The 15,555-nt window shown below is 36.1% G+C and overlaps 1 protein-coding gene across 1 annotated transcript in view; it reads left to right on the forward strand.

The window, feature by feature from the left end:
* The window catches only part of COL25A1 (collagen type XXV alpha 1 chain), a 438,835-nt gene that overhangs the window by 295,159 nt on the left and 128,121 nt on the right, over nucleotides 1–15,555 (forward strand). Inside the window, exons 6-7 of the mRNA XM_057705935.1 lie at nucleotides 1,519–1,545; nucleotides 1,687–1,713. Coding sequence (XP_057561918.1) covers nucleotides 1,519–1,545; nucleotides 1,687–1,713 — 54 coding nt within the window. The remainder of the gene's footprint in view (nucleotides 1–1,518; nucleotides 1,546–1,686; nucleotides 1,714–15,555) is intronic.

Below are 15,555 nucleotides of genomic sequence, written 5' to 3' on the forward strand. Positions count from 1 at the left end.
TGATTTATGACAAAGGTAACACTGCACTGCAATGGGGAAAAGAAGCATTTTCAATAAATGGTATTGGGTTAATTTGATATCCACATGGGGGAAAAAAGCATCTTGACTTTAACCTCACATCATACACAAAATTAGTTCTCCATGAATTCAGATCTAAATGTGAAAGATAAAATAATAAAGCTTTTAGTTTTTAGAACAAACATAGAAGAAGCTCTTTATGACCTTTAAGGAGGCAAAGATTTCTTAAGTGGAACAATAAAAGATATAACCATAAAGAGAAAAAAAATGTTAAATTGAGTTTAAGAACTTCTATTCATCAAAAACACTTTTAAGAGAATGTAAACACAATATGCAGCATGGGAGAATATATTCGCAATAAGTATATTCTGACAAAAGACTCATATTCAGAGTGTGTAAAGAATTCCTATCTGTCTGTCTGTCTATCATATCTGTCAATACAATGTATAATATATAAAGAAGTCTAGCAAATAATAGGACAACTCAGTAGAAAATGATGTGAACAAATACTTTATGGGATAGGATGCAAAATGGCCAATAAATTTATTAAAAGGAGTTCAACTTAATCACTGGAGAAGTACAAATTAAAATGCTATGTGAAACTACTGCATCTCCCACCAGAATGTCTAAAATGAAAAAGATGGAAAATACCAAGTATTGGTGATGACATAGGGGAACTGAAAATTCTCACACATTGCTGATGGAAGTATAATTGTTAGAACTATATTGGAAAACTATTTGGCAGTATATACTAACTAATAACCCAAACCTATATATTCTCTATAATGTAATGATTCCACTCCTAGATATACACCCAACAGAAATGTATTCAATTTATCGCCAAAAGACATATACTAGGATGTTTATAGCAGCCCTATTTGTGATAACCAAGACCTAAAAACACCTGGAAACAAATGGACATCAACAGTAGGATAAATAAATAAATAATGGTTTATTCACACAGTGGACTATTATACATCAGTAAGAACAAACAATCTACAACTATGTACAAAATTTTGCATGAATTTCACACATACTAAGCAAAAGAGGCTAAACACATAATGGATGATTCCATTTATATAAGTACATTTATATAAAGTACAAAAGCAGGTAAACAAAACTATTCTACCAGAGGTCAGAATAGTGATTACTATTTGAGGTGAGTAGCGACAAGGAACATCCCAGTAGGGGCTTCTGGGTTTCTTTAGCTGGGTTCTACTTACATTAGGTGTGTTTAGTTTGTGAAAATTTATCCAGCGTATTACATAATTATGACATGTATACATTCTGGGTTTATATATATAATATCATTTTCTCATTCGAACCATATTACAATTATAGTTTAGAACCTAAAATTCTTTGAGAAACCTCTTTGACAGGTACAACTCTGTTCCCCTTTGTATGAATCTTGTGATTACCCCTAGCTGATCTATTTAAGCTACAATATATTTTAAAATTTATTTTAAAAATATATATTTTTTCTCTTTCTCTTTATTTTAGGGCCCTCCTGGTCCAAAAGGTGATAAGGTAAGAAAACGTGTAGCAGAAACAAATTAAGTTAGTGGAGATCCATACTGGCATGATTTATACTATGTTACATTTAGATCCTTTTAATGAGCACCTACAGACTTTGTTCTAAAACTGTCTTCTCATTTTCCTACTTTACAGGGAGAACAAGGAGATCAGGGACCTCGGGTAAGTCGCACCCTTCCAATCCTGAGCAGAAAATTATTAATAGTTTTCAACTCCAAACTCATTGAATTAAAGTAGCCCTGGCTTCATAACTGCCTTTGTGTCATGTGGTTTAATAATATTTGGCAAAAATACCATACTACTTATAACTGAAATAGCCTTCATTATAACTAATGTTTATACCTTGTTGCATTATCTTAACTTGATACCTGTAAATAGGACATTCTACAATAATGATCCCTACTGATTAAGGGCCAGAAACACTACTCAAAGTCAACAACAACCACCTTTCCATTGGCTGTCGGGTCCTTCCTATTGTGTGTATTGTTTTGTAATATGGAGGCCACGTGGATGCCTATTGAATTTGGCCTTTTTCTGCAGTTAAACTTTATGTGCTATTGCATAAATATGTTGTATTATAGATGAAAATATTAATACATTTTATATTTTTGTTCATCATAAGTTTGAATAATACTTGTTTGAATTTCTTATTCTGTATAGATTTTTAAGCAAATAAAAGGTGTAATATAATTTAACATTCCAGGGAGGAGGGGCATTCTTTTATTCTTCTCAAATGTGGCTCTTTTAACCATTCTAACACGATGGTGAATGCTTTGTTGTTACCTTGGTAGTGCCAAGTCCTCTGCTTCACATCTGTGCCTTATTACCCAAATGTTCAGACATACTGTTCCAATGATGTAGTGGCTCCATGCAGACATACCTCTCAATTTTCTCATGTCACTATGCACAAAAGCGAGTATTTGGGTTGAAGAGGGTCATTTTTTTTTTTCTTTTAACAGTGGAAAAGCACATTTAAAATTTTCAAGTTGAAAACAGACACTGTGTAGGTGTTTTGTAAAATGCACACTATGACGTTAATTATTGAATTCATTTACACTGCAGTAGAGGTTTTATTGCAAAAGATGTAGTCAATGCAAACTTGAGAAGTTTGCAGTCTTATTCTTCCTGTTTATTAAACTAGATGACAATGACACGATGATTTACTTTCCTTGCTATTCTTCTGCCATTTCTTCGTATAGAAATAATGACTATGCCTCAGGAGAATCACCATGGCAGTCATTCTATCTGATGACCAGTTCAAAGTTCATCTTAATGGTCACTGAGGTTAAACATCATGATATCTGTCACGGATGTGAATGGAATAAAATTCTTATAACCTTAAATGATTAGAATGTAGCCACCTGCTCTGTATGTGGTGATTATTTCACATGACGTGTCTCCATGTATTGGGTATTATTTCTTTCTACATGCAGTATCAAAATCACTCAACTTGCCCTTTCCAAGTAAGAGGGAAACTTTCTATTCTGAGAAATCTTCTTTTGGCAAAGGATGTGAAAGGGTGGTTCACAGCTTAGCTGTCATCAGTGTGCACACAGTCCTCATTTTCAAAAAGGTGTGTTGGCTTTCATCGTTTCAAAAAGTGATGATTGATTATAAAGCTGGGCCAAATTTTCAGGATGAAACCCGAAACCATGTGAAATTCACCTGGTTTCATGTTGCATTACAAACTAAGACTTGGACCAGGTTCCTTGCATGTGTGGCCAAAGTTCATGAACTACTTTGACGAACCCAGACTGCCTTTCATACAGATTTCAGCCAGTTTTCACACTGACTGGGGCCAAGTTTCACACGATTCAGGGGCCACTTAGCATTTTAGGTGGAAAGTGGCAAAAATTGATCCCAATCTCATCTGGATTTTGCTTTGTATTGAAGGAATTTGGATTGAATTCGTAATGCAGGGTGAATCTTTATGGATAAAAATTTAAATGTCTGGGGAAGTATATGTGAATGTGAGCATGAGAACTTATCAAATTGCCTGTCTTTTCTCAGATTCCTAATTTAGAAACAAGGCAGGTCACATTCAGTGATCTTAGAATTTTAATATAAGTAGTGTCAGCTACTTATTAGGAAATTCACATATCAAGATGGCAAAATGAGGATTTTACATTTCCAGAAAAATCAAGCTGGTTAGAACTGGAAAAGTCTTCAATTTTAATGAAAATTAACTTCACCCGCATCCTCTATGGGCACACTATTCCAGCTGATGCTGACAGAAGCTCTCATTTTTAAAATGTAGAACTTTGAATACTCTTTCCATTTTCATTCTATCATGGAGTTTTGAAATCCACTTTTTACCATTTGTTCCAAGTAATTTTCTTTCCATAATTAACTTAACAGTATGACCTTCCATCATTTTAGTTCTTTGTTAACTGACTTTCCACTAGGATCTATGCTGTTTTCTTGAATAGGAGGTCTTCTTTTTTTTTTTTTCCTTTTTGGCTCCCCAAATGCCAGACAGAAATATATTAAGCCATAATATGTGAATCAAAGCAGGAACAATTTTGAAGATAAAATGGAAATTAAGGAGGTGAAACTATCTTGAAACACTGGGACATATATTTATCAATATGTATTAAGCATCTACCATATTTAAGGTATCATACTTAATACTATAGAGACTATCAATATAAAAGTGTCCACTTGTGTCTCTCTCTTCTACTATCAGTGAATTCAACCTACTCTCATCTCATGATCTTGATCACTGCAGTGGTCTTCCAATTATTCTTGCTTCCACTCTTACCTTGTACAATCCATTTCCTAAACAGCAACCAGAGACCATTTTATGCTGTAAATTAGATTATGTAACTCCCTGTTTTAAACCTTAGAATGAAATCCAAATCACTTTGCTTGACCTCCATGGACCTTCAAGATCTGGCCCTTCCCTGTCTCTATAATGTCCTCTCAAACTAGTCTTCCCCTCCGCCCACTACACTCCAGCCACTCTGTTTTCCAGGTGTTCTTTAAACACAGCACACTCTTGACTTGAAGACTTTCTGTTTGCTCTTTTCTGGTCTTCTTGTGATTGGGTTTTTCTTATCTTTGAGATTTTCTCTCAAATAACTCCTTGGGGAGAATTTTCCTAACTACCCAGTCTAAATCTAAGATTATCCTATTTTGTTTATTTATTTTCTTGCTTCTTATCTGTAAAACATGCCACTCCTTAAAACAAAAACTCCATGAGAGCAAGGACTTGGGTCTATCTTGTTCATACCTCCATCAGCAGAACAGTAAGGACTCAAAGAATATTTGTTGAATGTTAGAATAAAATATTATTTCATCACTACTGCCCTCAAGGAGCTGATAATCTCATGAGTTCCTGAATAAGAATACTATGTGGTTGTATGTTACATGCCTTAAATAGCCCTGCTAGGACATGCTAGATAAGTGAACATTCTTCCATTGTAAATAATCACTGGAGACTGCAGAAAAGGTGACACTTGAACTAGGACTTGATAAATGGGTAATCTTTGAAAGATAAGATGAAGAGCAAGACATTAAACATTCCAGGAAGAAGAAATAGTTCAAACAATATTATACAAGCAGGAAATGACAGGCTTCATTTAAGGAACAATAATATTTCATTCGCCAAGGAAATAGGTTAAATATAGAAAAATTGTATCATATAAGGCTAAAAATTTTTTATTGAAGTTACATTATGGAGCATTTTAAATGTCTAGTGTGGTGGGCAATAAGGAACCCCTGAAGATTTTTGAGTTTATCATTTGCTGTATATTACCACGAGACTGCTGTAATTACCAAGTGTTATTTTATTTTATTTTTCTGAGTCCCAGAGAAGGGACCTGGGATTCTGTTTTGTTTGTTTTGTTTTTATTTTTGTTTTGGCCATGCTGTGTGACATGTGGGACCTTAGTTCCCCAACCCGTGTCCCCTGCATGGGGAGTGCAGAGTCTTCCCTGGACTGGATTGCCAGGGAAGTCCACCAAAAGTTCTTTATGAAAATCTGTAAGATAATAGTGCCCAGTATGGAAAGAAATTGGAAGAGACTGAAAGCAGGGAGACCAAGTAGACCAGGAAACTATGTCAGTCATCTGGACAAGGTCACAAAAGTCTGAGATATGAGGAAAAGGTCCAGTCCTCAGTGGAGGGGTGAGCAGAGGGAATGGGCTGGATCACTCTGGAACATCAGGTATCATTGGAGGTATGGGGCCATACTAAGCAGAAAGTTCAGTGTCAGAATGAGAAGCTCAGCAGTGGAGAGGGGCTAAGTTGGTGAGCCGAAGCAGAAATTCCAAAGGGCTCACCAGAATATTGGAGAAAGCTGTGTATTTGCAATGGGATTCAAAAGGAAAGTTGCGTCATCTTATCAATAGCGTTTGCCACAAGCACCAAAGAAAAACCCGGGCAGACCAAGAGGGAGAACCAGGGTTGATACTAGTAGAGGAGAGAGCCACAAAAGTGAAGTCTTGAAGCAGAAGGTGAGAGATGAATTTGATCTACATTGGATTTACATCCAAAATCTGTGACCATAGGTAAAGTTGTGACCATGTGAAATTTTTTTTAAAAAAGTAGAAGAGAAGCAGTCAGGGAATAAAATGAAAAGATACTGAGGTGAAAATTTAATATGTCCTGTAGTTAATTGGATGTAGGGGCTGAAGCTGAAAAAGAAGATAAAGATTTCTGGCTTGATTCCTTGATAAGTTGTCCAGAAGAGACTCAGAAGGATAAATGATAAATTGAATCTCAGTTATGCTGAATTTGTGATCTTGAGGAATTATTCCATTGGAATAATGTAGCAAACAGTTGGAAACATGAGACTAGAATTCTGAGCTGGTGTTGCAACTGGAGGTAACAGTTACATAGCTGAACTATCACAGAGCAAGAATTGAGACCCTAGGAGTAGAAAAATGGAGGGTGAAAGAGTGAAGATAGAACCACTTTAGAAATATCCACATTGAGGGAGTGGGCTGAAAAGGAGAATCCGAAGCAGAGAGTGAGCATTCAAAGGAAAAACCAGGACACTTGCAAATGTTTGAACAATAAGGCAGAACTACTTTAAAAAAAAAAAAAAAAGTGAGGGTAGCCAACAAAGTGTTCTTAATTTTTAAAAAAGCCACCGGGATGAGATCTATGGAAAAAACCTTTGGATTTGGTGTTCTGGAATCTTGGGGTAGTGAGAGAGTGCATTTTGTTTAGTAGTCAGAGTGGAAGTCAGATTGCAAGAAGTTAAAAGTAAATGGTACGAAAGTTGACGACCTTTGAATGCTTTGATGGCATATGATTTAATGCAGAAGAAACGGCTAGCTTTTTGGCATGAGATTTCTGTCAGTATACAATGAACAATTTCAAGCCTACAATTTTAGGTATGATACAACCACCATAGATATCATTTGGTTTTCTTCTACAAGACACTGAGAGTTACATTTCCACAGACGAATGCATCCCGACACGTCCATCCTTGATTCTTGGGGAGACGTCATTACAGATTTGCTATTAATCTTCATTTCATTTTTGCAGTCAAACATTGCACTTCAGCAGTTAGGCCTTTAGGCTGTATGGTCAGGAGGGTGCTTTTCCTGTGCTGTCAGCTACCATGCCCGTGCTGTTTTCTTCATTTCATCCACATAGGTTTGCATTACAGACTTTTGAGGCTAAGCCTTTACTCTCTATTCAAGCAGAGATTGGAGACCTGCTGTAAAAGAGTTGTAAGGGGATTCCTAGACTGCATGAAAATTGGATTGAGAAATAGTACCTCACAAAATAATTATAATTGCTCATAACTTAGGGTCGTACAACTTGCAGAACACCTTTCTAGGCAAGTTACACACATCATCTCTAAGCCTTACTACAGTTCAGCAAAGTAGATTATCAGGGCAGAAAAATAGGAAAAGTGAACGCAATAGGGTGAGATGATTATATCCACTCTATTATATCCAGTTCTAACTCTGCCACTATCTGTCTCCATGGTTATGAGAGGAATTAAATAAAATAATGTTTGAAAAATCTATAATAAGCCCTCAACAGATCATAGCTGATTATCTTCCTCAAGTTTCACATGAAGAATCTGAGTTAAAGTAACTTGCCCAGTTGACATAATTTGTAAGTGGTAGAAATAGGATTCAAACCCAGCTGTCTGAGCCTCTGGTTTGTGCTTCTCCCAGTGGATCACACTGTTTCCCTATCAGTGAAGGAGTTGGTATAGTCATCAACCTCAATGTGAAACAGCAGGGGTTACCAAAATATCCATGGCTCAATTTATAACATCAATAATAATGATAATTTTTATTGAGTTCTTAAAATATACCAGCCACTCTATGAAAACATGTATTATGTCAACAATTCTATGAAATAGTTACTTTTATTATTTCCATTTAATAGATGAGGAAACCAAGATTCAAAAAGTTTAAATGTTTTGCCCAAGAAAACAGAGCCAGCCAGTGGCAGAGCCAGGATTTAAGCCTCAACACTCACAAATTACATTTTCCAGGTACTCCCTCATTTATTCTCAAAAGTAACTCAAAAGTGAGTAAGTAGCACAAATTTTAACATGACCATTTTTTTTTTTTCTGATGAAGTTTGAGCCCACACAGATTAGGTGACTTGTTCTAGTTCTTTCACACACATCTGCCAAAAGACAGTGCTGGGACTCAAACACAAATGTCAAGTTCTGCCCTCTTTCCACAAGGCCAGGCTGCCGCCAGATGACTGCTAGGACCTTTTTTGACTTTAAGAGTCCATGCTTCTGTGAATAAGCTTGAAAAAGCTGGGGAGCACAAGTGAAAATAGGTGCACCTTTTTCCTTTGCAATCATGATGGTCACAGTCTTTACAATTCATGCACTGTCAACCTTCGAAAAAACAAAGGAATGGACAAATGCCACATAGTAACAGCCTATAACCTCTCCTCGTGGAGCACAGGGAGGCAGCAATGCTAACCTCTGTCCAAGGCACGTCAGAATACAGAGTTAGTTTGTTGTGATACAGTTTCACTTGAGGCACCAATTTGAAAATTGCATAATAGCAAGATCCTCGTGTATTTGCTATTAGTGACTTTTTTCTTCAGGATAATCAAATGAATGAAGTCTGTGTTCTGTAGTTCATAATGCTGTGCTTACATGTTCTACAAGGTATTTTGTTGATTCTGCTTTTCTTCTGAGCTTCTCTTTGCAAAAAGAGATTGAGTTATGTTTCTTGATCAGTAGCCGAACCTGAATGTCAAGTGTAAAAGACTCAAGACTTTTTCAAGATTTTCCCATTGCCATCTGCACCCACTGCCACTACCCACCCCCCCCTTCATTATTAAAGAGGACTTGCTGCACAGTTCATCAGGGCCCCTGCCCTCATGAACCACAGCCCTAGGCTTTGATGTTAATGACTCAGATTTCTTTTCTCTTAGTGATTTAAAAAATCCTTAAATATAAGCAAAGCTATTTTAATGTTTAATACTGTCTTTTTAAATTAAGGTATTATGTTGTTCTAAAATTGTGGTATATTTGTTAGTCAAACATAGGCAATAAAGTGAACAAGCATCATGAAGTTATCTTTTGACTATAAATTAATCTTCCAATCAGTGGGCTACCATCACCTTGCCAAATAACACAGAGGCCTGATAAATAAAAGACAGTGGTTATTGGTCTCAATATCATCAGCCAGCCGCTGGTTTGAAGTGAGTCCTGAGCTCTCACAGTTTCAATAAGCCACCCAGAAGCTCTGCTTAACTGTTTTCATAAAATTCTTTTCTCTTTCCAGTGTATTCAAGTAAATTTTCCTAACAGCTGGGACTATGCAAAACTGATAGCATCTTAAAAACATCTTCAGCAAGACAGATTAAGTTCCAGAAAAGGAAAGCATTTAGAAGTTTATTTTATTATCTTAACCTTTGTTGACTTGAATGATTAAACAGATTCTTTGGCTCTGCTAAAGCATTTAGGCCTGGATATTAATTTGATGTTCTTATTTACTTAACCCTTGACTTTCTCTTTAGCCCTAATGAATACACTACTCATTTGGTACTGAATGTATTGCCTGTGAAAAGGGAATGGATATAACACAATGGAAAGAAAGAAATAAATTGTGAGAAAATTATTTTAATGATTTCCAGATTCAGGAGAAGTTGGCATGGAAACAGCAAGCTTGTTAAAATTTGCAAACGTTCTTATTATATTTTATAATCAGAGTTCTCTTTTAAGTCTTCTGTCATACTTCAAACCACTAAGAGCCCAGGAGCATTTGTAAATTTGTCCTAATGTGAGTTAATTTAAGGAATAGATTATCTTTGCAAACAACTGTTGATACGTAGACAGTATTTCCCTTGGAATTCAGTGCTGCAAATTATATCTCAGTTATTGATTGTATAGCTGAGCCCATTAAGGAAAAGAAAAAGGTGAAAGTTGAGGAAGTGACTTTACCTATTTTACATCACTTTAAATCTTGACATTTTTGTCTAATGTAAAGTATTTTACAAGGAAATCTATACACATAGTAATCCAGTGGGATAAGGTTTTATACAAAATATTTGGAAGTGAAAGTGAATATTTCACAAAACCCTTATATTTAAACACACACACATACACACACTGGTCTAAAGCCTGAGGTTTGAGCCCTTAACTGAAAATTCTATTAATGACCATAGATGTATTACAATAAAACCCAAGTCCATTCCTAAGTATATCCTCTGACGAGGAAATTTTGGAGAATGATGCCAGCCAGTTTAAATAGCAGTTGGATTTCCTTTTAGTCTTTTTTAACACAGTGACCTTCATATTAAAATAGCTATTCATTATATTTTATGAAGTAAGGGAAAGATTTCATTTGTCCACACGTGCGCTCATATCAAATGCAATATTCTTCTTTTTACTTATTTTACTTTTTTTTTCATGATTTATATATCTGGACATACACCTTACAGTCTTTTCAGGCTAGTGTGCACCATTTCACATTTTTCTTGAAAATGAGCGGAATGAAAGATTTTATATGAAAAATATATGTATATATATTTAATATTATTCCATTTATATTTCTTTTGTTTGAATTTTGCAAGTGCTGCTTTCTGTAAAATATTTTCTAAGTAATTTAAAGAATTCTTTGATTAAAAAATGATCTTTTCTGAAACACAGAACTATACAGATGATTTTATTCTCCCTGTCTTATATTTAAGCAAGATAGTTTTCACATGAATTCACACATAAGACTGTTAGGTTTATTAGTCCATATACTATGAAGTTATGATTTGCATTAATGCCTGCAACTGAAGCATATAATGAAATGTGGAGGGAAAGGCAGATTTGGGGTTGGTGACTTTCAATATTATATAAGGAAGAGAAAGTAAGCCTTTAGGTAAATATATTAAAATCTGTATTTGAAGTGGACAAAAACCCCGCAACATACCATAGTTGGTAATATCTATAAATAATGAACATATTGCAAAGAGGAAATACAGCAATTTATAAGCAATTTACATCAATAAAACCCAACACAATTATCACCATTCTTTTTCTATCACTCCCAAATGCAGAATTATAATTGCAACAAAATGTTAATGAGGTGGATTAACCAAATAGAAATCAAGAAAGTATGAAACAGCAGATTTTTAAAGGTGCATCAGGGTTTGCAGAAGGCTCTAGAATGCAAGACTGTATTTTTGATTCATCCCTTCAGAATGGGTGGAATAATGGCTTATGCATTGACAGATCATATTCAGGGAGAACAGTTCCTGTAAGTCTGAATGAGATGGGTCTCTGGAAAGTCATTTAGTGCCAGACAGCAGCATCCTTTCATAAGCTTACCTGCACTAATGTGTCCAGCAGCTCCTTATAGCAGACACAGCCTGTAAATCACAAGTGGCAAACAGGACTGGCTTTGTAGGAAAAAGATGTCAATTGTAAGGTTCTACTTCACATACAATTCTAAAGCGACTTTGGAGGGAGTCAGGAAGCTTTGATTTTCATTCCTTAGAAGTCAGTTGAATTTTGTTTGAAAATGTTGATATTCGGAGGAAACTTTATGACCACTATTATTTTCGTTAATATTTATTTGTTTATTTATTTATTTACTTTATTTATTTATTTTTATTGGCTACCATTGGGTCTTCGTTGCTGCACACGAGCTTTCTGTAGTTGTGGAGAGTAGGGGCTACTCTTCATTGCAGTGCACGGGCTTCTTATTGCTGTGGCTTCTCTTGTTGTGGAGCATGGGCTCTAGGGTGCTCGGGTTTCAGTAGCTGTAGCACGTGGGCTCAGTAGTTGTGGCACATGGGTTCAGTTGCTCTGCGGCGTGTGGGATCTTACCGGACCAGGGCTCGAACCTGTGTCCCCTGCATTGGCATACGGATTCTTAACCACTGTACCATCAGGGAAGCCCTGACCACTATTATTTTTATTAGCACAAGTAAACTGTTGAATGACTTACACACATAAATAATAATAATAATAACAACAATGCAACACTAGTGTTTTTATATTCCACATACCAAAGAAATTTCTGGGCCCTCTTATCCTACTTTATTACCTTGTAAGTTTAGCATGAATCTGTTCATAAAGAAGCCTAAGTGACAGATAAGATGGCATCCAAATCCTCCAATGTAGCATTAAAATACCAAAGAACTAGGAACATCTGACTCTCTTTCCAGGACAGGAACTATAGTTAGCTTCAGGCCTAAAGGAATTCGTTAGAATTAAGAATTAAGATAGGGAAATGGTGGTGAGTGAGCAAGAAAACCCAGCATGGCTGAGGGTCACTGCTCTTCTGGCCTGATGCCTGTATGATGTGATGTGATGGGAAATAGCAGGAACTAACTATAACCCTAGGAAGCGCCAGGGAACAACAGGTGGTCATTCCTGCCTCATTCACCATGTCTTCAAAAGGACACATCAGCCTGAACGCTCCGAGTTTATTGGCAGGTGAGAAAAAAAAGCTACAGGAGACACCACCAGATTTTTAATTATTGTTAATTGAGGACACAGGGTGGGGGGTGAAGTGAGAGAGTAGCATTGACATATATATACACCACCAAATGTAAAACAGATAGCTAGTGGGAAGCTGTTGCAAACACAGGGAGATCAACTCGATGATGACTTAGAGGGCTGGGATAGGGAGGGTGGGAAGGAGTTTCAGGAGGGAGGGGATATGGGAATATATGTATAATACAGCTGGTTCACGTTGTTGTGCAGCAGAAACTGGCACAACAGTGTAAAGCAGTTATACTCCAATAGAGAGCTTAAAAAAAAAAAAGAATGCATTCAATTGTTTTTAAAAATAGATTTACTCCTTGGGCCTTTCATCAGCTTATTTTTAGAAGCTGAGTTAATCTATTTATCTAGAGTATTAAAATTGTGGCCCAATATTGTGCCCAATTCTCGACCTCATCCTGACTTAGAGGAGGCCATCACCATGTGAGATTTCCGGGATTGCTGAAGGGAGATTCCTCCACTGGTGAAGTAGGAAGCATGGAATTAAGGATGTAACTGAGGGAGCTTGTGCCCAGACACAGAATACACCAGAAACTCTCGAAAACACGCCTAGTTCTACGAGGGTGAGTCAAAAATTATTCGCACTCTGACTGCAGAATTTATAGAAGTTTTAATATAAGCGGAGTGCAGATAATTTTTGACTCACCCTCGTATGTTACGTATGCTTTGTTATTTTATCTTTTTCCAGTTGTACAAGTTGTTTCTCATATCAAACACTTGATTTTTGCACCAACATTGGTTTAAAATATTATAGTGCATATCATTCTATATGTAGGTTAGTACATATATCATTCTCATTAACAGGAATTATTCTATCTATAGAGATAGATATATACACATGTGTGTGGATATTTTGTTACAATTGCCCTGCCTACACTGCCTTAATGAAACAGAGTTCTCCATAAGCATAGATTATTATTCATGTATACAAGATCTAAACACATGCCAATGTGAACCAACCTACTCTTGTTTATACTCTGATTCCTATTAAGAAAAGTTGGGTAAATATTCAAAGCTTGGATGAAATTGATATATCTCCCTTAACTGTTTTTTTTTTTAAAGTATTTTTGTGTTCCATATGGCTCTTCAGAATTGTCTGAAGAGGATATAAATTAATGTCTAATAACTTCAAGCTTAATTTTTCTTTGTGCGTGTCTTAGCCTGCAAGAAGCACCATTCTCAGTGTTCCTTTGCAAAGTTAGATGGCAACGACCTCAGTGACAGTCTTTGCCTATCACGTCAGCTTGGCTCTGACTCCACAGCAGAGTCTACTGACTGAGCTTTCTCATGATCATCTTTGAGGAACAAATACTTGCCTTGACTGGAATATCAGAGAAAAGTTTGAGAACTAATTCAGAACTCAGTTGCCATGTCTTAGCTACCTTATTTCTTTATATTTCTTAATGTTTGAGGAAGTCAGAAGTTGCTAGAATTCCAGCTCCAGAATTTTCTTTTAGAATTATAAACTTTTTCATATGGAAGGGATTCTAACATGTTCCTTGTATTTAACATAAGTTATAGCAGCACCTTGTAATTTTCCGGCCTAGATTCCTCCTTAGGTTTAATTTATTTTTATCATACCGCACTGTCTTGAGAAGGTAAACATTGGAAAGATTGTAAATCGTTAAGATAGTTTTATCGATGTTTTGAAAATTGGAAACTATTTGTCTTCATTATCGTGGCTGATGATTAGCATGGCATACGATGTGGTATTAATTTTTAATTTTTATTTATTGGCTGTGTTGGGTCTTTGTTACTGCGCATGGGCTTTCTCTAGTTGTGGTGAGCGGGGCTACTCTTGCTCATGGTGAGCAGGCTTCTCATTGCAGTGGCTTCTCTTATTGCGGGGCACAGACTCTAGGCACATGGGCTTCAGTAGTTGAGGCATGTGGGCTCAGTAGTTGTGGCTCATGGGCTTAGCTGCTCCGCGGCATGTGGGATCTTCCCAGACCAGGGGTTGAACCCACATCCCCTGCATTGGCAGGCAGATTCTTAACCACTGTGCTACGAGAGAAGGCCAATTTTTATTAATTTTTTTACATTTCTTTGATATTATGCCTTGTTCTTTAAAGAATTTGTAATCTATATGAAAATCACAATAATTTTGATAATGAACACAATTGTAAGGAATATTTTACTTACATTATTTTTTTGTCTGCCAAGTAGATAATTGCTATCTTTAAATTAAGAACTTCACCCCTTATACACACCACTTTATTTTTTGGCATGAATAAACATAAATTACTTCTACTTTGACAAAGTAAAATTTCTAAAGAATCTTCAGTGTTAGGAAATTCTAGAGTACAACATTATGAAGCCATTCTTTATAAAGCCATTTTTGTTGCCTTTTTTGCTCAGTACAAAATTACTTTTCAGCCTGACAACATTTTGTTTAGTAGTCATTCACAATTATTCAATAATATTGTAAAAGGAAATGAATTTTGAGGAGTAACAGGAAGAAGGGAATATTTGGAGATCTATTAGACGTTTTGGATTTGTTCAGAAAATTAATATAGAGATTTACAACTTCATCTTTCATTTTACACTTTTAGGCAGAAAAGTCAAACAAAATAGAAATAGCAAACGCTTTCTGTGTCACCAATACAATGTTGAATGTTAATGCTGTAACTCTATACTGGTCTTTGGTATTACTTGCACTTTGGAGCCCTGTAGTTCTAATAAAATGTGTCAGAGAAGAATGCAAAGTTTGAGTCATGGTATCTACCCAGGATTTTATATAGTAGCTGTTGCAATAACTCAGGGTTTTCAGAATGTGTCAAATAAAATGGCATGTGCCAGCAGGGTTGTAGTTTGTGAAACTGTCACGACTTATATGGGCTTTCCTTTTAGGGTGGAGAGTAACATGCTTGGTTGTAGTGGGGGAAAGGCATGCCATGTCTTTATTTTCCTTTATTTTGGAAATGTGGTATGCTATTTTGTACAATCTTCCCTCTATGTTTTGTTTTGAATCAGTAATTCTCATGAGGCAGATTAGATGCTACAAACTGGTAGCCTGTGGACAGATTCCAATAGTAGATACATTTTATTTGGCTTACCCG

Source organism: Hippopotamus amphibius, chromosome 13 (assembly GCF_030028045.1).
Source record: "Hippopotamus amphibius kiboko isolate mHipAmp2 chromosome 13, mHipAmp2.hap2, whole genome shotgun sequence".
NCBI lineage: Eukaryota > Metazoa > Chordata > Mammalia > Artiodactyla > Hippopotamidae > Hippopotamus > Hippopotamus amphibius.